Source organism: Argiope bruennichi, chromosome 6 (assembly GCF_947563725.1).
Source record: "Argiope bruennichi chromosome 6, qqArgBrue1.1, whole genome shotgun sequence".
NCBI classification, from domain to species: Eukaryota; Metazoa; Arthropoda; class Arachnida; order Araneae; family Araneidae; genus Argiope; species Argiope bruennichi.
In genome coordinates, this window is record NC_079156.1 from 126,976,778 (window position 1) to 126,994,786 (window position 18,009).

An 18,009-nucleotide genomic window follows, 5' to 3' on the forward strand; every position below is an offset into this window, starting at 1 on the left:
ATATTTCAGTATTTTTCCGCAGTCTTTTCAGAAGCAAAAAATTATTATTTTTTTCCATTCATTTACTCAATTTAATGATAAAGTTTTAGAAGTGTAATTGTATTTTCTGTTGCTTTTTTTCAAATTAACAAAAAATATTTTAAACTTGTTCCTTAGATATACGTACCATTATTGAAGTGAAATTATCACCGTTTTCTAATTTCATTAACTTTTTATCCTATATTTTCACTTTGTTAACGGGAAAAATATTAATTTTCAGCTTATTTTTTCATGTTGAGTGGTTTCAATGTGAAATGTAAGGTTTTAAAATTTTGAAGTTTCTTGGTATTTATAATTAATATCCAGTTTGAAATCATACGGTACTAAAAACGGTATTTTAATAAAACCTTTTTTAATGCTTTTATCCCTTCTTGAAATGTAATTAGATGTTTAAATATATAAACAGAAATCGAGGAAAATTTATAGAAAAATAAACAGGACAGTTGTGTGGTTTTTAAAAATGTGTTAATTATATATCTAAAAGACTTCGAAGTTAAAAATATTTTACTTAGGAATTTATTAAAACCGTATTGGATAAAATGTTTAAATGAACCTTATTTTTTACCATCAATCTAAGCGAACCATCTTCCACAAAATGCTGTTAGTAATATAAAAATCTAAAAAAACAAATTCACATTAAATTATTCATTTCTAATTCACCTTTAAAAATACGATTAGTAATATGCAAATATAAAAAGAAAATTCACAGCTATTTATTGCTAATTCAGTTTTTAAAAATACGATTAGCGTATATTTCTCACCTTTTGATTACAGATCATTTCTTATATAAGTCGAAATAAATTGTCAGTCGTCTAAAAAAAAAAAACAATTGATTCTGAAAGGAAATGTAATTTTCTTCAAAAATATGTTATTTTAATCAATTTTTTAATGATTTTTTATTGCTATTTTGAAATTTATTTTGTAGAGTAAATTTCATGAATAATTCCAGAAAACCACTGCTCATTTTGAAAGAGCCCGAAGTATCCAATGTATGAGTAGTTGCACGAAATATATTGGAGTCTTTACTTCCCTAACAGCTTTCCTCCCCTTTCTTTATTGAATGAATATTTGAGATGTTTTACTTTAATGTAATTTGTCTTGGATATGTACAACCAATAAATCTTAACAAGTAATTAAGTGTCGACAATTAATGGACATATGAACGTCAAAATATTTAAGGGAAGTATCAGAAAGAATAACGAACACTTAGAATCCAAATCTGCTTTTTCAATTTCGAAAATACCTACAGTAACTCAGCAAACATTGGCACTGAAATCTCCCATTTTCTAAGAGGCGTAATGTCAACAAAAGTTGGATGATAATTGAGAGCATCTGATTGCGATAATGAAAGAGTGTCAAAGTATTCATGATTTCAGTATTAATTTCGAATTTACGCCGTGTAAAAGGCTGAGGTGAAAAAACTGCGGGCTTATTTTCAGCGAAATTTTGAACTGTTTTTATCATTAAAAAATAATTAAAAACTGACCATTAGATGGCTTTCACACATCAGAGTGAAATTGTTTATGAAAACAGAGAACAGTAACATTAAATAGCGCATTTTAGTTTAAAGCAAAAATGTTTAACATGTCTGCCAACACAAGGTATTAAGTAGGTGAGTCGCGTAATTACTCCCATTACATTTTAGGGTCAGCATCGATACCACCAAATACTCATTGAATGATATCTTTCAGTTTCACCAAAGAGGCTGAAAAAAAAAAGACAGACACGAGACTTTAGACATCCCCACAACCCAAAGTCCGCTGGTGTAAGGTCTGGCGATCATGAGGATTAATTAATTTTACATCATCGGCTTATTACCACGTCCTCAGTGATTTTGTATAGGAGGATCATCTTTGACGGAAAGAGCAATGAGAAGCAGGCGTAAGTTTCTCGTGAAAGGGTAAAACTCCATACTGTAATGACGGAAAAGATATTCTGGCCAGATTCATGATAACGCTCTTCAAAATAAATAATTAAAAAAAACTGACCTTGAATGAAGGACGCTGTGAAACCGCACCAAACAGTCATACGAAGGGAATATAGTGGTTTGATCATGTAGTTAAGAGAGTTTGTAATCGACTTTTACGTATTGACTTCACCATGCAATGAAAATTGTGCTTCATCTCTCCACATGATGTTCAGCAACTATTGTGGGTCTTGTTCTATTTGCACAAGCGTCCATGTTGAGAAAGCTTCTCTTTCATTGGATTCTGCTGATAATAATTTGTGAAGTGTCTGTATATATACGGATGTAGTTTCGATATTCCGTGCAGAATGCGTCGATCAATGTTTCCGAAATCCCCGTTACTGTATCTGCTTCACGCGCACTGCTACATTTCGTCGATGTGTCGGTTGCTAAATTTCCCTTGATACTTTGTGCAATAGGATCGCGGTTCGCACTGATGGATAATCTGCCACCTTGTGAACGATCTTCCAAACTCCAAGGTTCCTCAAAACGGCGTACCAAATTCAGTAACCCATTCAGTGAGTTTTTATTTGCCTTGACTCCTTTCACTATGCCACCGTTTTTTTTGTGGTTCGTTTGGGTTTCATCTTTCTTACAAAAAATTGTAATTTCTTCATCCCACAACGATAACAATAGCATGCTTCTAAAACCAAATGAGGATCAAATTCATCTTATGTTTAGTGTCAATCCTAATTTGCCGTCCTGATATGTGTGAGTGCCAACCATCGGTCATTATCGAATTTTTTTATGAGAAAAACAGTCCCAAGACTTTAGGAATATATTTCTGCAAACCTCAATTTTTCATGAAAATTACCTTTATTGATTAAGATCTTTCGAAATGTGCACTAATTTATGGCACACCCAACATTTCAGAAGAAAATTATCACAAATGGGCATTGAAGAACATTGAAATGAAAAGAAAGAAGAGCGTTCTTTTTAAAGATTAAGGAAGAACCGAACAAAAATAACTACTTTTATCTTATTGTTAAGAATCTATTAGGACTTTTTAAACGAATATTAATGAATGCAGTTAAGAGAAAAAAAAGATAAAAATGTTTTTTTAATAAAAGGCGATGAAAGGTAGAATCATATTTTATAGATAATCTTTTTTATAATTTAAAATCCTTAATATGCATGTAGTTAAATCAAATAATGGATATTTTCTTTCACGGACGAGTTCTTTGAACCTTTTAGGAGTTCTGATTTTTTAAATGTATGACCGAAATACTCTCTTATCTTACTTATTACAGCACTCAAGTTTCAAAGTTTCATTACCGATGCCTTATGTACAAAATCTGTTTTAGTTATGGAATTTCTATATCATTCTTTTCTGTTTTCTCATTTGGGTGCTTACATTAAATCAATAACGTCAACGATACTTGCATAAAGGGAAGGCAGATTTGAAATATTAGATACATAATACTTAAGTAGAATCGAACCCACGAACTCAAACTTAGGACACATGGCTCTAGCACGTTATTAAAGAAACAATTCATTTATAATTTATTCATCGCTTTGTATCTGTTATAAATATAGATAGAGCTACGGAATTTAAAAACAGAGCACATTGTCTACAGCAGGAAACTGCTCAAGAAACAAAGCAGAGGTCTCCACATCAATAATAGATTATAATACATTTTTGATCAGAAGAATTTCTTTTTGAAATTGAAAATTAATGGATGAATACCGTTGTGAATTTTGTGACAATATAGTGGCATGCGGTGAGATACACCCTTGCAACTTTCATACGTTTGACGATACGTATTCACACTCACAGACTTTTTCAGAGAATACCTTTAACAGCGCACAACTATGGACATCTTATGATCTTCCATATTTGGATGCCACTTCAGATACTCGGGTAATTGGCGTTCAAACGGAAGAAAATGTATCTTTCATGGTTTCTTCAGAAAATGCTGAGTCTTGTTTCAGACTTGAAAATGATTTTCCCGCAGCTTATAACCTTTCATCAGCTGTCATAGAATCAACTGGTGTTGACGAGGAAAGGCAAAGAATGTCAGGTGTATCCGATCTGATATATGCGACAGGTAGTGAAAAAGATGAGATGTCATGTCAAGAGAACAAATGGCTGTCTCTGAATAACGATAACAAATATTTTATGGATTCTGTAGAATGTGCTATCAGAAGAGGGCATTCAGATAGTAGCAGTATCTCTGAACCGAGAAAACTAATTGTGAATCCTGATTTCCTACCAGAAAGAAATGAACCAGAAAAGGGCAAGATACACGTCTCGGAGTATGTAACTGATGAACATACCTCACTTGAAATACACTCAAATGTTTCTCAAACTCACAGTAAGAGCGAGAATATAACCATCAACTTGAAGGAACATATTTCTTCTATAACAGATAATGCTATGGCTGGACCTTCAGGGATGTGCCCTCGGAAGAAGAAATTTCCTTGCACATTATGTCCGAAGGAATTCAATCAAAAAATTCATCTCGACGTTCATTATCGAACACATACTGGCGAAAAGCCTTTTGTATGTGATTTTTGCGGACAAGCATTTACTCAGAAAGGAAATCGCGACGTCCATTATCGAACTCACACCGGTGATAGGCCTTTTGTGTGTGATTTCTGTAAAAGAGCTTTTGCTTCTAAAAGTAATCTGACAAATCATGTCAGGACTCACACAGGAGTAAGACCTTATAAGTGTCCAATTTGTGGAATGACATTCGCTAGAAGCAACAATTGCAATTTGCATGTCAAGAGAAAGCATAAATGATATCAATCTGCAATTTACAGAAAAAAATTATTTTACTCTTGTATGAAAAAGTTTACATTCTTAACCAAAATGAAACAATTTTAATTGAAAGTTGTTACAATTTTATTTTAAAAATGACTCCATGGTTATTATTATTTTGACGATGTGTATTCTTGAAATCCTATCTTTTAATCTATTGTTCTTTTAAATGATGATTGAAAATGAAAACATGTTTTCAGTTCAAATGCATTCATATCTGTTTATGATTTTAACTTTGTTTAAAACTTTTTAAAAAGTTTTTAATCTCTATTTCCAATTCTTGCCAATTAATATTAAAAATACGTGTTCCCCTAATGCAATTATTCCTTGTGTTAGCTTGAATGCAAAATTAAATATTACCGCCTTCCGTGATATCAACGTTTCATTTCCTGATTTCCCCGAGCATTTGTGGTAAAAAATATCAGTTAAATGGCGATTTTAAATAATTCATTTTGAAATTTTATCCGAACAAGTACATTTTCGATCGATTAATAATTGTAAAAATCCACTGCACCATTTTTTTCTACTTTGAATATGTGTAAACAATATTTTTTATGTTGATATTTTATTATGATGCAAATAATATTTGTATTTGTTCCAATTGAAAAATTTAGATATGGTATAAAATATGTTTTTGTATTACTGACGAATATGACAAAGATTTCATTTCTTTATACATTGAAAATCGTTCTTTGAAAATGATATTTAAAGTAGTTTTGCAAATGCTTCAATAAATATTTTTATATAACGCTAAAGATTATATTGTCTGTGTTATTTATTTATCTATTTTTTGCATTTTTAAGACATTTTTTGTAGTCATTTTCTATTAAAGGAATAAATTCATGTCCATTATATTTTTATTGACGTGTAATTCCTGTTAATATTAATGAATGCGTGCGCGAATTTCTTGGAGTTTACAGACTGATTAATTGAAACTCTCAAATTTGGCAAATCTATTTTTTTAATGGTGAGAATTTGCAACATGTAACTAGTTTTTAAAAATAATTATTGTAATTTAAAAAAATTAAAAATCCAGCGTTTTTTTTTTTTTTTTTTTTGCTTTTGTTTTTGCTAAGTTTTGTTAAAGTTGGTTAAAAAGCCTAAAAATAATCTTTACATTATTCCCGAAATTCAAAGTATTATCTTTTCAAGAAACAATTTTCAAAAAACAATTGTTGTTTTTGGTTTTTCACAACTTAAAGAAAATATTTTAAAAGAAAGACATTTTAAATCAAAATTCCACTGTTGCAATGAAACTCTAATGGTTTTCGTACTTTCTTTTTTAATATTTCATCTTGTTTTTTTTTACACTTTTAATGGTAAAGATACAATGGTCCTACTTGTTTTCCATGTAGAGGATTTCAAAGTAAACTGTTTTTTAAATACAATTTATGCACTTTTCTTTAAAATTAAAATTAGGATTTAGATTCGAATTTTTCTGACCTTTTGATTATAGAGTAACAGCATATAATTTGAAATAAATTATCAGTCAAATAAATTATAATAATGCTGAAAGGAAATGTAATTTTTATTTTCGGTTTTACTTTGTTTGTTTAAAATATTTTTGAACGTCTCTTTATCGTTGTTAAAAGATTGCCATTTACGTTCTTCAAGAGACATTTCATATTCTCCATTAGCTGATATTTTTGATTCCCTTTCTTTTGCGCATAAACTGATCGATTGTTAACTGATGTCCTCTTATCAGTACCAAAAATGGTTCCTACATATCTACAGCAGGGTTCATTTTCGTTTTCTGAGAAAGTTTTTATCGATGCATTTTTTTTAGACTGATCTTTATTTACAGAAGCGTTTAAAGCTTAATTTAATAAATTGTTCAAAGCTGTCAAAGGAAAAATATTTCTGTTTGAGGCAGGCATAAACGAAACATTTTCATTATTTTCATTTAAATACAAATTCATTTGTTTTGATTTTTCACTGTCCTTTTGTCGAACATCTAAACATAGTTTCTAATAATTGTCATTCGAATTTTCCTTAATTATGTCTTTGTTGTCATCATTATTTCTATCCGATTCTTCTAGCCGCGGTAGTGAATGCACGTTGTCATCGTTCTTGTAAAATAATCAAAGGTGAATCTCACCGTAAGTCACTGTTCTATAGCAGAAATGACATCGGTACCGAGCCATTAACGTCTAATTTTTAAAATTCTGTCTCTAAAACTGATATGAAAAAATATCTTTTGATTTGAAGCTCTGAAGATTTTAGCTCCTTCTAGCAGTTTACTGCTTCAGACATTTTTGTTGATGTTATACCATTTGTGGCTTTTGCTGTGATAAAAATGTCTCAATGGATTAATAAATTATGCTTTGATTCTTTTCATAAGCAACGCTCTAGAGCCGTTTCTCCTGAATTCAAAAACCGGTCTTTGATTCTAATGTATTATGCTGTATATAAAATTGCTAATTAACCTTCTCTTGCATAATATGAAATGGAGTCTTGATTTATTTTAGTTATTAAATCGAATGAGTTGGAAAAAAAATCCTTCTTAAAATCATAATTCTAGAATTCATTTAGATTAGAAGGCATCGATATGATCTACTGATCAACTTTTTAAAAACCTTAACTCTACTATTAATCAGAATATGTCTCTTGGAGTTTATGTAGATCGTTAATCCACTTTTTCATTCGCTATATTTTAATAGATAAGTACATGTTTTGAAATTAAATCTAATTTTGTTAATCAGATAAGGAACGTTGCTTCCATCTTATTACAGCTATTTTATCTATTTTTCTTGTGTTTCATTGCAATATAGAAGAAGAACATATAATCATTTTAAAAGAACATTTTCAAACGATTAAAACCAAAATTTGACACATAATTCTAAGTTTGATCACACAAACATGTGCCAAGTTTCATTTATCTAAATTGCTGTGTTTTTGATTTGTCGTTTTTATATGGATACAGGCACGCAGACTATCAGATGACTAACTGAATAATTTATTTCCAAATCTGCAAGTTAGATGCTAAAACAGTGTGATAAATTTTATTCATCTGGCTCTTAGTTATTGTGTCCCCTCGCCCTCCAACAGGCGGACCGACAGACAAACTTCCTCCAAATTTTACAGAAGTCTTAAAACTTTTTTGAGCAGCACATATTGAATTCCGCTCTTCTAATTTAAAGAAATATTCTTAAAGTTTAGTTTTGAGTTATTATGTTCACAAAGTGAGCCAGACAGCTGTGATTTAAAGCCTTTTTCTCTGTTTCAGAAAAATTTGAAATTTGAGAATTCTTCAAAATATCGAGGTAGAATTACTGACAATCGAAATATTCTCTCTTTCCTTATTTCGTATATGACAGAGCAAAAAGGAATTGCAATTAATAACAGTATGAATTCGGAAGGAATTTAATTTTCCCGAGTTTAAAGTGAAAAAAGGAATTGCAATTAGTAACAGTATGGATTGGAGAGGAATTTCCTTTTCACGATTTTAATGTAAGGTCATTAAAGCCAGAGAATGCTTCTTCCAAGGAGCCCAATAAGGAAAGGAAGTAATCTCCTTTGAGTATTCTGGGGATATAGGCTCAAATACACTTTCAGGAATGCTGGCCACTGTTTGCTCCAAGCATCAATAACTAAATCTTTTGATTGATTCCTAAGAGAGGGACCATTTAAAGTCACTGCAGGCAACCGATCCAAAAGTTTATCTCGCACTGCAAACACTTGTACTTTTTTTTATTGATGTGTTTTGGACAGAGAGGAGTGAATAGAAGGGAACATAACATACTTCCCATATTATCATTAGATTCCTTATCATACATTCATTCATTATCTTCGTGGTCGAAAGAAATTGACTACTAATGGAAGGCGAAGAAAAGTATAAACTCTAAAGGAGATTGGATAGGAGTATTACCTCTTGAATTAAGGTCCTTAAGGTAGATGCTTTTTTAGTGAGTAATAATATGCAGCATTGTGTATAATGAAACTATTTATAGTACAAACAGAAAGACATGTTAAAACTTTTTACTTCTATAAAAAATAAAACTCGGAAGCATTTCGGTAATTTTTGCACTGTGTTCAGCTATACTTTTGCAGCAAAGTTATTGTTTTAAATACTTTTAAATTACTTAATAAAGAACAAATATTTTATTTTAAATGTGAGGAGATGACCAGTAACATCTACAAAAAAATTCAATGAAAGAGTTGCCCTCCAGTAATACCAACACATGCGTCGAGGATTTTATAGGGTAATCTTTATTCCATTGAATAATACGAGATAAAAATTGCAATAATATTATTGATTTAAAATTAAATAATTAATTCATTGTTTTGAACCACATATTAAGAAGTTCATTGCTACTAATGCCATTTGTCTCTTGCCCGTGATTAGCAATTTCGGTTTAATTAGTGGATCTCTTCACTGATAAAGAAATAGAAAAATATCTTAATAGATTCTACGATTTGGATCATCTGTTTAATAGATCCAAATCGTAGAAGAAAATTAGGGCAATTAATGTGTTAATTAAATGTATGAAATAAATTTATGAAGAACAATTTCTTCACGTATTGTTCCAACATTTGTTTCCAGCTCATTTAGATGAATTAATTTACAAATACAATATCTAAACGCATATTGACAATTACAGGTAGTAATTTGTCACATCCAAGGCAAATTTAATGTAAATAAGTATGACAAGTTTCAAAAATGTTCCAATTATTATTTTTTTTTATGATAAAAAACTTATTGTTAGATATTTTAATGACTTAGGCGAGTATATTGTTACCGGGTTCGTTTAGATAGTGGTAGTGATATGGTGTGGAGAACACACAATCAGCAGGCCTCAGTAGGAAAACAACGACGTTTATTTACAGGACAGCACACAGACGACGAATATTTACAGCAGAGAAGAACACAGGACAGCGCGCAGCAGCACACTACAGACGATAGTAGCCCAAAGGTAGTAATCGTCCACAGCACACGAAGCGGCCAGACAAAATTCAGCAGGAGAGGGGATCCACGGAGCTTCGCTCCACAGTCTCTCCAAAGGCTGAACTTTTCGCTGTCTTCTCTCGCTTTAGCTGCCGGCTCACTACTTCTCCTACTACTCAATCACACGACTTCCGATTACCGGCTTTTTATAGTTCACGGGAGGCGGGAAAAGAATCTTCTAGACTAATCAGGGCGTATCTGGACGTATCTCGGTTCCTAGTGGATGGATCGTGATAATTCTCGAGCTTTCCAGTATTATCCATTTTGTCGCCAAAGTCGACAAATTCATCGCCAAGTTGCCAAATGGTCGCCAAGTTTGACGCCAAGCCCTTAGGTCTTTGACGCGGCACCCAGTCAGCACACACAGGACAGATCGTACAGCGGTCTTTCCCATGATGACACTATTCGTGCCGGGAAGCAAAATTACAGGTTTGTAACAATATGAACACATCTAAGGGTTATTAATTGTTACGAAACTGGTTTCTGCATTCCTTTAACTGCCTCATTTTATTTCTAAGCATTTATAGCATTGAAAAAGGGCTTATCCATTTAAGTAGCATTTATTTTTAATCCTGGATATTTCCTTTATTTCATACTTCTAGACTTTTACATATTTTTTTAATCTCACGGAAAAATCACACAATAATAATTATAATCCTGTTTTGTATCCGATACATTCGAAGAGATAACGTGCAGAAGACTCAATTTAATAATTAAAGATGTAATCGTTAAATACTGAATTTTTGGCTTAGAAATTATAAAATAGGTTTAAATTTCAATGAATATTAAATTATTGCTTTCTCTTATATTTACTTGAAATAAGAAAAAAATATTAGGTGGTCGGAATTTAATAAATCTACGGTAAAAGATAAATCTACGGAAAATTCGAATGACTGTTATCGGTATTTAAGCCCAGCTACTAAACAAAACGAAAGTAAAAAAACTGAGCTCATGAATTTGTTGCTATTTCAAAATAATGTAAAATACAAGTTGCTTCCCTCAAAGGTAAACAAGTGTAAAAATTCTGCAGAGAGCAATAACAATGCACAAATAAGGAATCCTTCTGATAGCTCATATTTTAATCCCATTTCAGATATTCAGGGGATTGAAGTCCAAGAAAATGGAATTGCATCTTTTACGGCTTCTTCAAAACATGTTGAATTTAATAATTGATAATTTAGAAAGTGATAGAAATTTCATTTCTCATGAACTTTCCTGCATTTTAAAAAGAGTCGTTTAATACAAACATAACTATTCATCCCTCTCTCACTTGAATCTTGTCTTTTGCTATGTGATTCCATTGACTATGATGAACGAAGTGCATTTGGTAATATAGAAGAGAATTTTAAGTTTTTCTCTTTCTAACCAATAAATAAATTGTTAGACAGCAATAACATTGAGTTCCCATTAAGTATATGACTTCTGAAAAATAATAAAAAATGTTTCTGAACTGAATATACAGAACGTACAAAAAAAAAAAAAAAGCTTGGGAAAAAAAACTGCAGGTGCATGTTTCGAGAACTTTTAAATTCTTATCATTACAAAATAATTAAAAAATGACAAATAGATGGCGCTGACACATCAAACTGAAATTGTTTATTAAAACAGAGTACATAAATTTAGTATAGCGCATTTAATTTTTAAAGCAGAAAACTGTTTAATATGTCTTCTACTACAAGGTATTAAGCAAGTAAGACGCATAACTACGCATATTACAACTGAGTGCATCATGTCGGCACTGATGATAAATTGAACGACAACTTTCAGTTCACAAACGAGGTTGGGATCCCTTGGTAGATACCAGACTTTATGTATCTTCAGAGCCAAATGTCCGCTGAGTAAGGTCTGGCGATCTTGAGGGGCCAATTAATCTTATATCCTCGGCTTATCACTCGGTCCTGAGTGTGTAGTAGAAGAGTGATGTGAAAGAAGAATGTGTGTAGAAAGATGGTCTTGACGGAAAGAGCAATGAGAAACAAGCACAACTAGGGATTGCAATATTGGATCAAAAGTTCAATACCGGTATTCGGTATTTTTAGATCTTAATACCGGTATTAGAAATTTTAGAAAAAGGAAAAAAACACATGTGTTTCTTTGTTTTATTTGACAGTTTTATTAGAGAGTTTAAATATTACAGAAAATAATTTGTAACATAAATTATAACAATATATAAATCATAAAAAAATTAAGGAATATCTTATTTATTTAAATCACAATAAAGTGTAAATATCACTATTCAGTCTGTGGTACTATTACAAATTTTTGAAATGTGATCTTAAGAAACATAATGCATCAATTGTACTGTCATTAAGCTTGGAACGCAATTTTGTGCAAAAATGACCAGCTGTCGAAAACGCTACGGCATCTACGCTAGTTGGTGGTACTGTTAGCAATGCGCAATATACTTTTTCCAAGTATTTACTTCTAAATCCATCATCTTCAAATCATTTTTCGTTCATTATTCTTATAAATTCATTTCTAGTCGGATGGATTTGGATATAGCTGATTTCTGTATTATATTTTGGTTTGTTGAAATTATTTTTATTTATCGCTAATTCTAATTTTTGTTCAAGAGGCAATTCCTTTTCACTATCGACATTAGTGTCATCATAATCTTAGATAACTGTACCGAATTCTTCTGAATGTGGATAGATTTATGGGTTAAAAAATTTGAAGAAAATTTACTATCAACATGATCAGATTTGAATTGGTTAGTCTATTTTCTTCTTTCTCTTTTTCATTTCTAAAATCATTATAATTATCTAAATACCGTAAGACATTTTCTATTTCGGTATGCCTTTCTTCTTGCGATTTTTCAATGTAATATATAATTCTTCAGATAGTGATGTGTGCTGTTCTTTCAGTGACTGCAACATCATATTTATTGTTGCATTGGCTGCTAATAAATTGGAATTTCTCCGACATAATGCCTGAACAGCCAGTTTTATTGGAAGTAGATCTGATACAGCTTTGGATATGAAGTCAAATTCACTATCTAAAAAATTAATTTGCAAGTTTAAGTCGATTATTGCTTTTTTAATTGGATTTCTCAGTTTCAAAAATCGTTCCATCATTAGGAGTAAACTGTTCCAACGTGTTTTAGAATCTAATACATTTATTTTTGTGATATGGCATTTTTTGAAGGGAATTACTTAAATATCTTAACAATTTTTCGAACTTTGTAAATCATAGAAAGCAATTCTTGATGGGTTAATATTTATCCTCATTAGCAATATCTTCTTCAACAATTACATTGTCAATATTACTTTCAGTCTCACTCTCTTCAAAGTCGGTATCCGAAGTTTCTATATTCACAGTATTTGGATTCTTCTGTTTTTTTTTTCTTCGGTAAAATACATCTATTACTCCTAATTTCTAGTAAATACCGAAAAAACGGTATTTTAACTTGTGAATACCAGTATTACGAAATTGTACAAATGGCTCAAAATACCAGTATTTGGTATCCCGGTATGCCGGTATTACAATCCTTAAGCACAACGTTCTTTCAAAAACGTAAAATTCCGTTCTGCAACGACGGAACAGATTTTCCGGCTAGATACACAATAACGCTCTTAAAAAAATGGGCCCTGAATGGAGGACGCTATGAAACCACACCAATCAGTTACACAAATTGAATGTAGTGGTTTGGTCGTGTACTTACGAGGGTTTGTATTAGACTTTTCAGTACTGACTTCACCATGCAATGAAAAATGTGTTTCATCTCTCCACATATGTTCATAAACTGGTGTGGGTTACTTTCCATTTGCACAAGTGCCCATGTTGCAAAAGCTTGTGTTTCATAGAATTCTCCTGGTAATAATTTGTGAAGTATCTGTACGTACCTATATGGACCCACCCACGACCTAGAAAATATCTGGTGGACCAACGGTATGAGAAACAAGATGTCCAAGGTCAAAATTAGAAATCTTGTGCGAATCCTACAAGAGAACGATGAATAGATTTCTCCAAACCCAAGCCCAGTATAAACTTTCGTTTCGTTTCTCAACCAAGCTCTTCTCCAGAATATATTAACATCAATAGATTTCATCCACTCATATTCCCCACCGAACACCTCCTTCATCTTTATAATATTCTATATAATAACTTTTTCTGTATATTTATATGAAATTTTTTTTAAAAAATCTTAATAAATACTCCCACGTATATCCTTTTAACAGACAGGTAATCCTAGAGATTCCAGGTTCGGGGATATTCTGTGGCGAAAGAAAGAATGTACCTATACGGATGCAATTTCGATATTCTGTGCAGATTGCGTCGGAGAGACGTTTCCGAAATCCCCGTTACTCTATCAGCTTTCCGCGCACTGCTACTCTCCATCGACGTCTCGGCTGCAAAATTTCCCTTGACAGTTTGTGCAATAGAATCGCGGTCCGCACTAATGGATGATATGCCATTTCGTTGACGACTCTCCAAATTCCAATGTTCTTTAAAATAGTGAACTAAATTCAGTTTCTCATTCAGTGAAACAGAGGTTTTATTCGTCTTGATTCCTTTCACCGTGCGAAATTTCCGAATTGCTATAGTCGTAGATTCACCATTCACATAAAAAAACTTGAATTACTAATGATCGATTCGATAAAGATTGCATGCTGATAACACCGAATGAGAATCCAGTTCCAGACTTGTGATTTTTGGAATCCTCATTTTCCTAAATCATCTCGATTTCATGCGTGAGTGCCATCCGTCGGTCGTTTGTTGAATATTTTTTTAATGAGGAAAAAAAAAACTCAAAAACTTTTTGAACATATTCACGAAAACTGCAACTTTTCTCGAATATTAACTTTTTTGATTATGATATTTTGAATTTGTACGAATTTATGGCACACCCTTTATTTTTAGAAGTAAATCACAAATGCGCAATGAAAAAATTTTTTATCTATTGAATATAGAAAGAAAGTAGATCCTTCTTTTTAAAGATTTTAAGGCAACGGAATAAAAAAAAAACCCTAAATTTATGTTATCATTTAGTATCTATTAATATTTTTAAATGAATATGAATGAATTTCAAGTTATTTCAGACCTGTGGAGCTCTGAAGAGTAAACAACGATAAAAAACGTTCTTTTAATGAAAGGTGATGAAAGATAAATTTATATTTTATAGACAGTCATTTTTCTAATTTAAAATAATATAGATAAAAAAATAAAGAATATCTTTTTTCTCGGAAGAGTGCCTTTACACCTTTCAGGAGATATGATTGCTTAAATAAATGGCTGAAACACTGTCAAAGTGATAAATTTATATCAACTCTGTCAGTCAAGTTTCAAAGTTTCATTTCCCCTGCATTCTTTACATAGTTTGTTTTAGAAAACTAGAATTTCTATATCATTTTTTTCTGACAGTTCAATTGGGCGCTCAAATTAAATCAATAAGGTCATGGATACTTGCATAAAGTGAAGTCTGATTTGAAATATTAGATATCTAATTTTTTAGTAGATTCGAATCCACGAGCTCAAACTTAGGACATAATGCTCTAGCGCGTTATTAAACAATTCTTTTATAATTTATTCAAAGCTTTTAATCTATTGTAACTATACTTAAAGCTACTAAATTTAAAAACAGAGTTCATCGTTTTCAGCAGGAAGTTGTTGAAGAAACAGAAACAGAAGCATCCACTTCATTGATAGATCAATATTCATTTTTTATAAGAAGGATTTTTTTTGTTTGTGAAAATTAATGGATCAATACTTTTGCGAACTTTGCGGCAATATGGTGACATTCGGTGGGAATCACTCTTGCAACTTTCATATATTCGACTATACGTATTCACACTCACAGACTTTTTCAGAGAATAGCTCCAACAGCGCACAACTATGGACACCTTGTGAACTTTCATATTTGGGTGCCATTTCAGATATTCGGGAAATTGACGTTCAAACAAAAGAAAGTGCACCTTTTATGACTTCTTCAGAAAATGCTGAATATTGTTTCAGACCTGAAAATGAGTTTCCTGAAGCGTATAACCTTTCACCAGCTGTCATGGAATCAACTGGTGTGGACGAGGAAAAGCAAAGAATATCATGTGTATACGATCTGATTTATGCGACAGGTAGTGAAAAAGATGAGATGTCACGTCAAGAGAACAAATGGCTGTCTTTGAATAATGATAAAATAAATTTTACGGATTCTGTATGGACAGGTCATTCAGATGATTACAATATCTCTGAACCAAGAAAACTAATTGTGAATCCTGATTTCCTACCAGGAAGTAATGAGCCAGGAAAGGGCAAGATACACTTCTCGGAGTATATAACTGATGAACATACTTCACTTGAATTGCACTCTAATGTTTACACTAAGAGCGAGAAAATAACTTTCAACTTGAAGGAACATATTTCTTCTAAAACATATAACAATGCTGTGGCTGGACCTTCAGGGATGTACCCTCGAAAGAAGAAATTTCCTTGCACATTATGTCCGAAGGAATTCAATCAAAAATGTAATCTCGACAGTCATTATAGAACCCATACTGGCAATATGGTGACATTCGGTGGGAATCACTCTTGCAACTTTCATACATTCGACTATACGTATTCACACTCACAGACTTTTTCAGAGAATAGCTCCAACAGCGCACAACTATGGACACCATCTGAACCTTCATATTTGGGTGCCATTTCAGATATTCGGGAAATTGACGTTCAAACAAAAGAAAGTGCACCTTTTACGGGTTCTTCAGAAAATGCCGAATCTTGCTACATACCTGAAAATGATTTTGGCGAAGCTTATTGCATTTTAGCAACTGCTATGGAATCAACTGCTTTTCACGAGGAAAAGCAAACAGAATTAGGTATATCCGTTCCAATTCATGCAACCAGTCGCGAAAAAGATGAGATATCATGTCAAGAGAACAAATGGCTGTCTCTGAATAACGATAACAAATATATAATGGATTCTGTAGAATGTGCTATCAGAACAGGGCATTCAGATAATAGCAATATCTCTGGACTGAGAAATTTAGTTGTGAAACATGATTTCCTATCAGGAAGTAATGATGTTTTGGAGTATGTAACTGATGAACATACTTCACTTGAAATACACTCTAAAGTTTACAGTAAGGGCGAGAAAACTGCGACCATCGTAAAGGAACATATTTCTTCTAAAACAGATAACAATGCTGTGGCTGGACCTTCAGGAATGTGCCCTCAGAAGAAGACATTTCATTGCAAATTATATCCGAAGGTATTCAATCAAAAATATCATCTGGACAATCATTATCAAACCCATACTGGCGAAAAACCTTTTGTATGTGAATTATGCGGAAAAGAATTTTCTCAGAAAGGAAGTCGCGACAGACATTATAGAACACACACTGGTAATAGACCTTTCGTGTGCGACTTCTGCAATAAAGGTTTCGTTCAAAACTCTGACCTTAAAATACATATTCGGACCCATACTGGAGAAAGACCTTATAAATGTCCAACTTGTGGAAAGACATTCACAAACCGCAGCGTTTGCAAAATGCATCACAAGAGAAAACACGAGTGAAATCAATCTGGAAATTACAGAAATAATCATTTTAATCTTGTATGAAACTACCTCGCATTTTTAACCGAAATGAAACAATTTTATCTCAAAATTGTTACAATTTTGTTTTTAAAATCACAGTATAATTTTTACTATTTTGACGAACAGAAAATCTTGAGATCCTAACTCTAAGCAATTGCTTTTCGATTGATGACTGAAAATCAAAATATGTTTTCAGTTAAAATACATTCATATCTATTTATGGTATTTAACTTTGTTTATATATTTTTAAAAAGTTTTAGACCCTAGTTCCAATTCTCGCCTATTAATATCAAAAATACATTTCCCATCAAAGAAATTATTCCTTGTGTTAGTCTGAATTCAAAATTAAATATTACCGCATTCAGTGATATCATCGTTTCATTTCCAGTTTTCCCGAGCATTTGTGGTAAACTTTAAATACCAACTAAATGGTATATTTGGTATATTTTGAATTGGTGTAAATAATATTTTTTGGTTGATGTTTAATAAACGAATAAAATTTGTATTTGTTTCAGTTGGAAAATTATGATATAACATAAAATATATTTTTGTATTATTGGAGAATATCGCAAAGATTTCCTTTCTTTTTATATTGAAGATTTGCTTTGCATATGATATTTAAAGATTTTTTTTAAATACTTTAAAAAATAATTTTATATTAAACTAAAGATTCTATTAAATGTGCGAATTCTTTGCCTTTTTAAGACAATCTTTGTAGTCATTTTCTATTAAATAAATAAATTCATTAAATTAAATGCCATCTAAAT

At 31.8% G+C, this 18,009-nt stretch overlaps 1 protein-coding gene across 1 annotated transcript; it reads left to right on the forward strand.

Moving 5' to 3' along the window:
• Positions 1 to 3,579: 3,579 nt before the first annotated feature.
• LOC129972009 (zinc finger protein Xfin-like) lies at positions 3,580 to 17,221 on the forward strand. Its single transcript, XM_056085990.1, has 2 exons — positions 3,580 to 4,748; positions 15,512 to 17,221. The coding sequence occupies exons 1-2, from the start codon at positions 3,681 to 3,683 to the stop codon at positions 17,219 to 17,221; spliced, it is 2,778 nt and encodes a 925-aa protein (XP_055941965.1). The 5' UTR covers positions 3,580 to 3,680.
• The last annotated feature ends 788 nt before the right edge of the window (positions 17,222 to 18,009 follow it).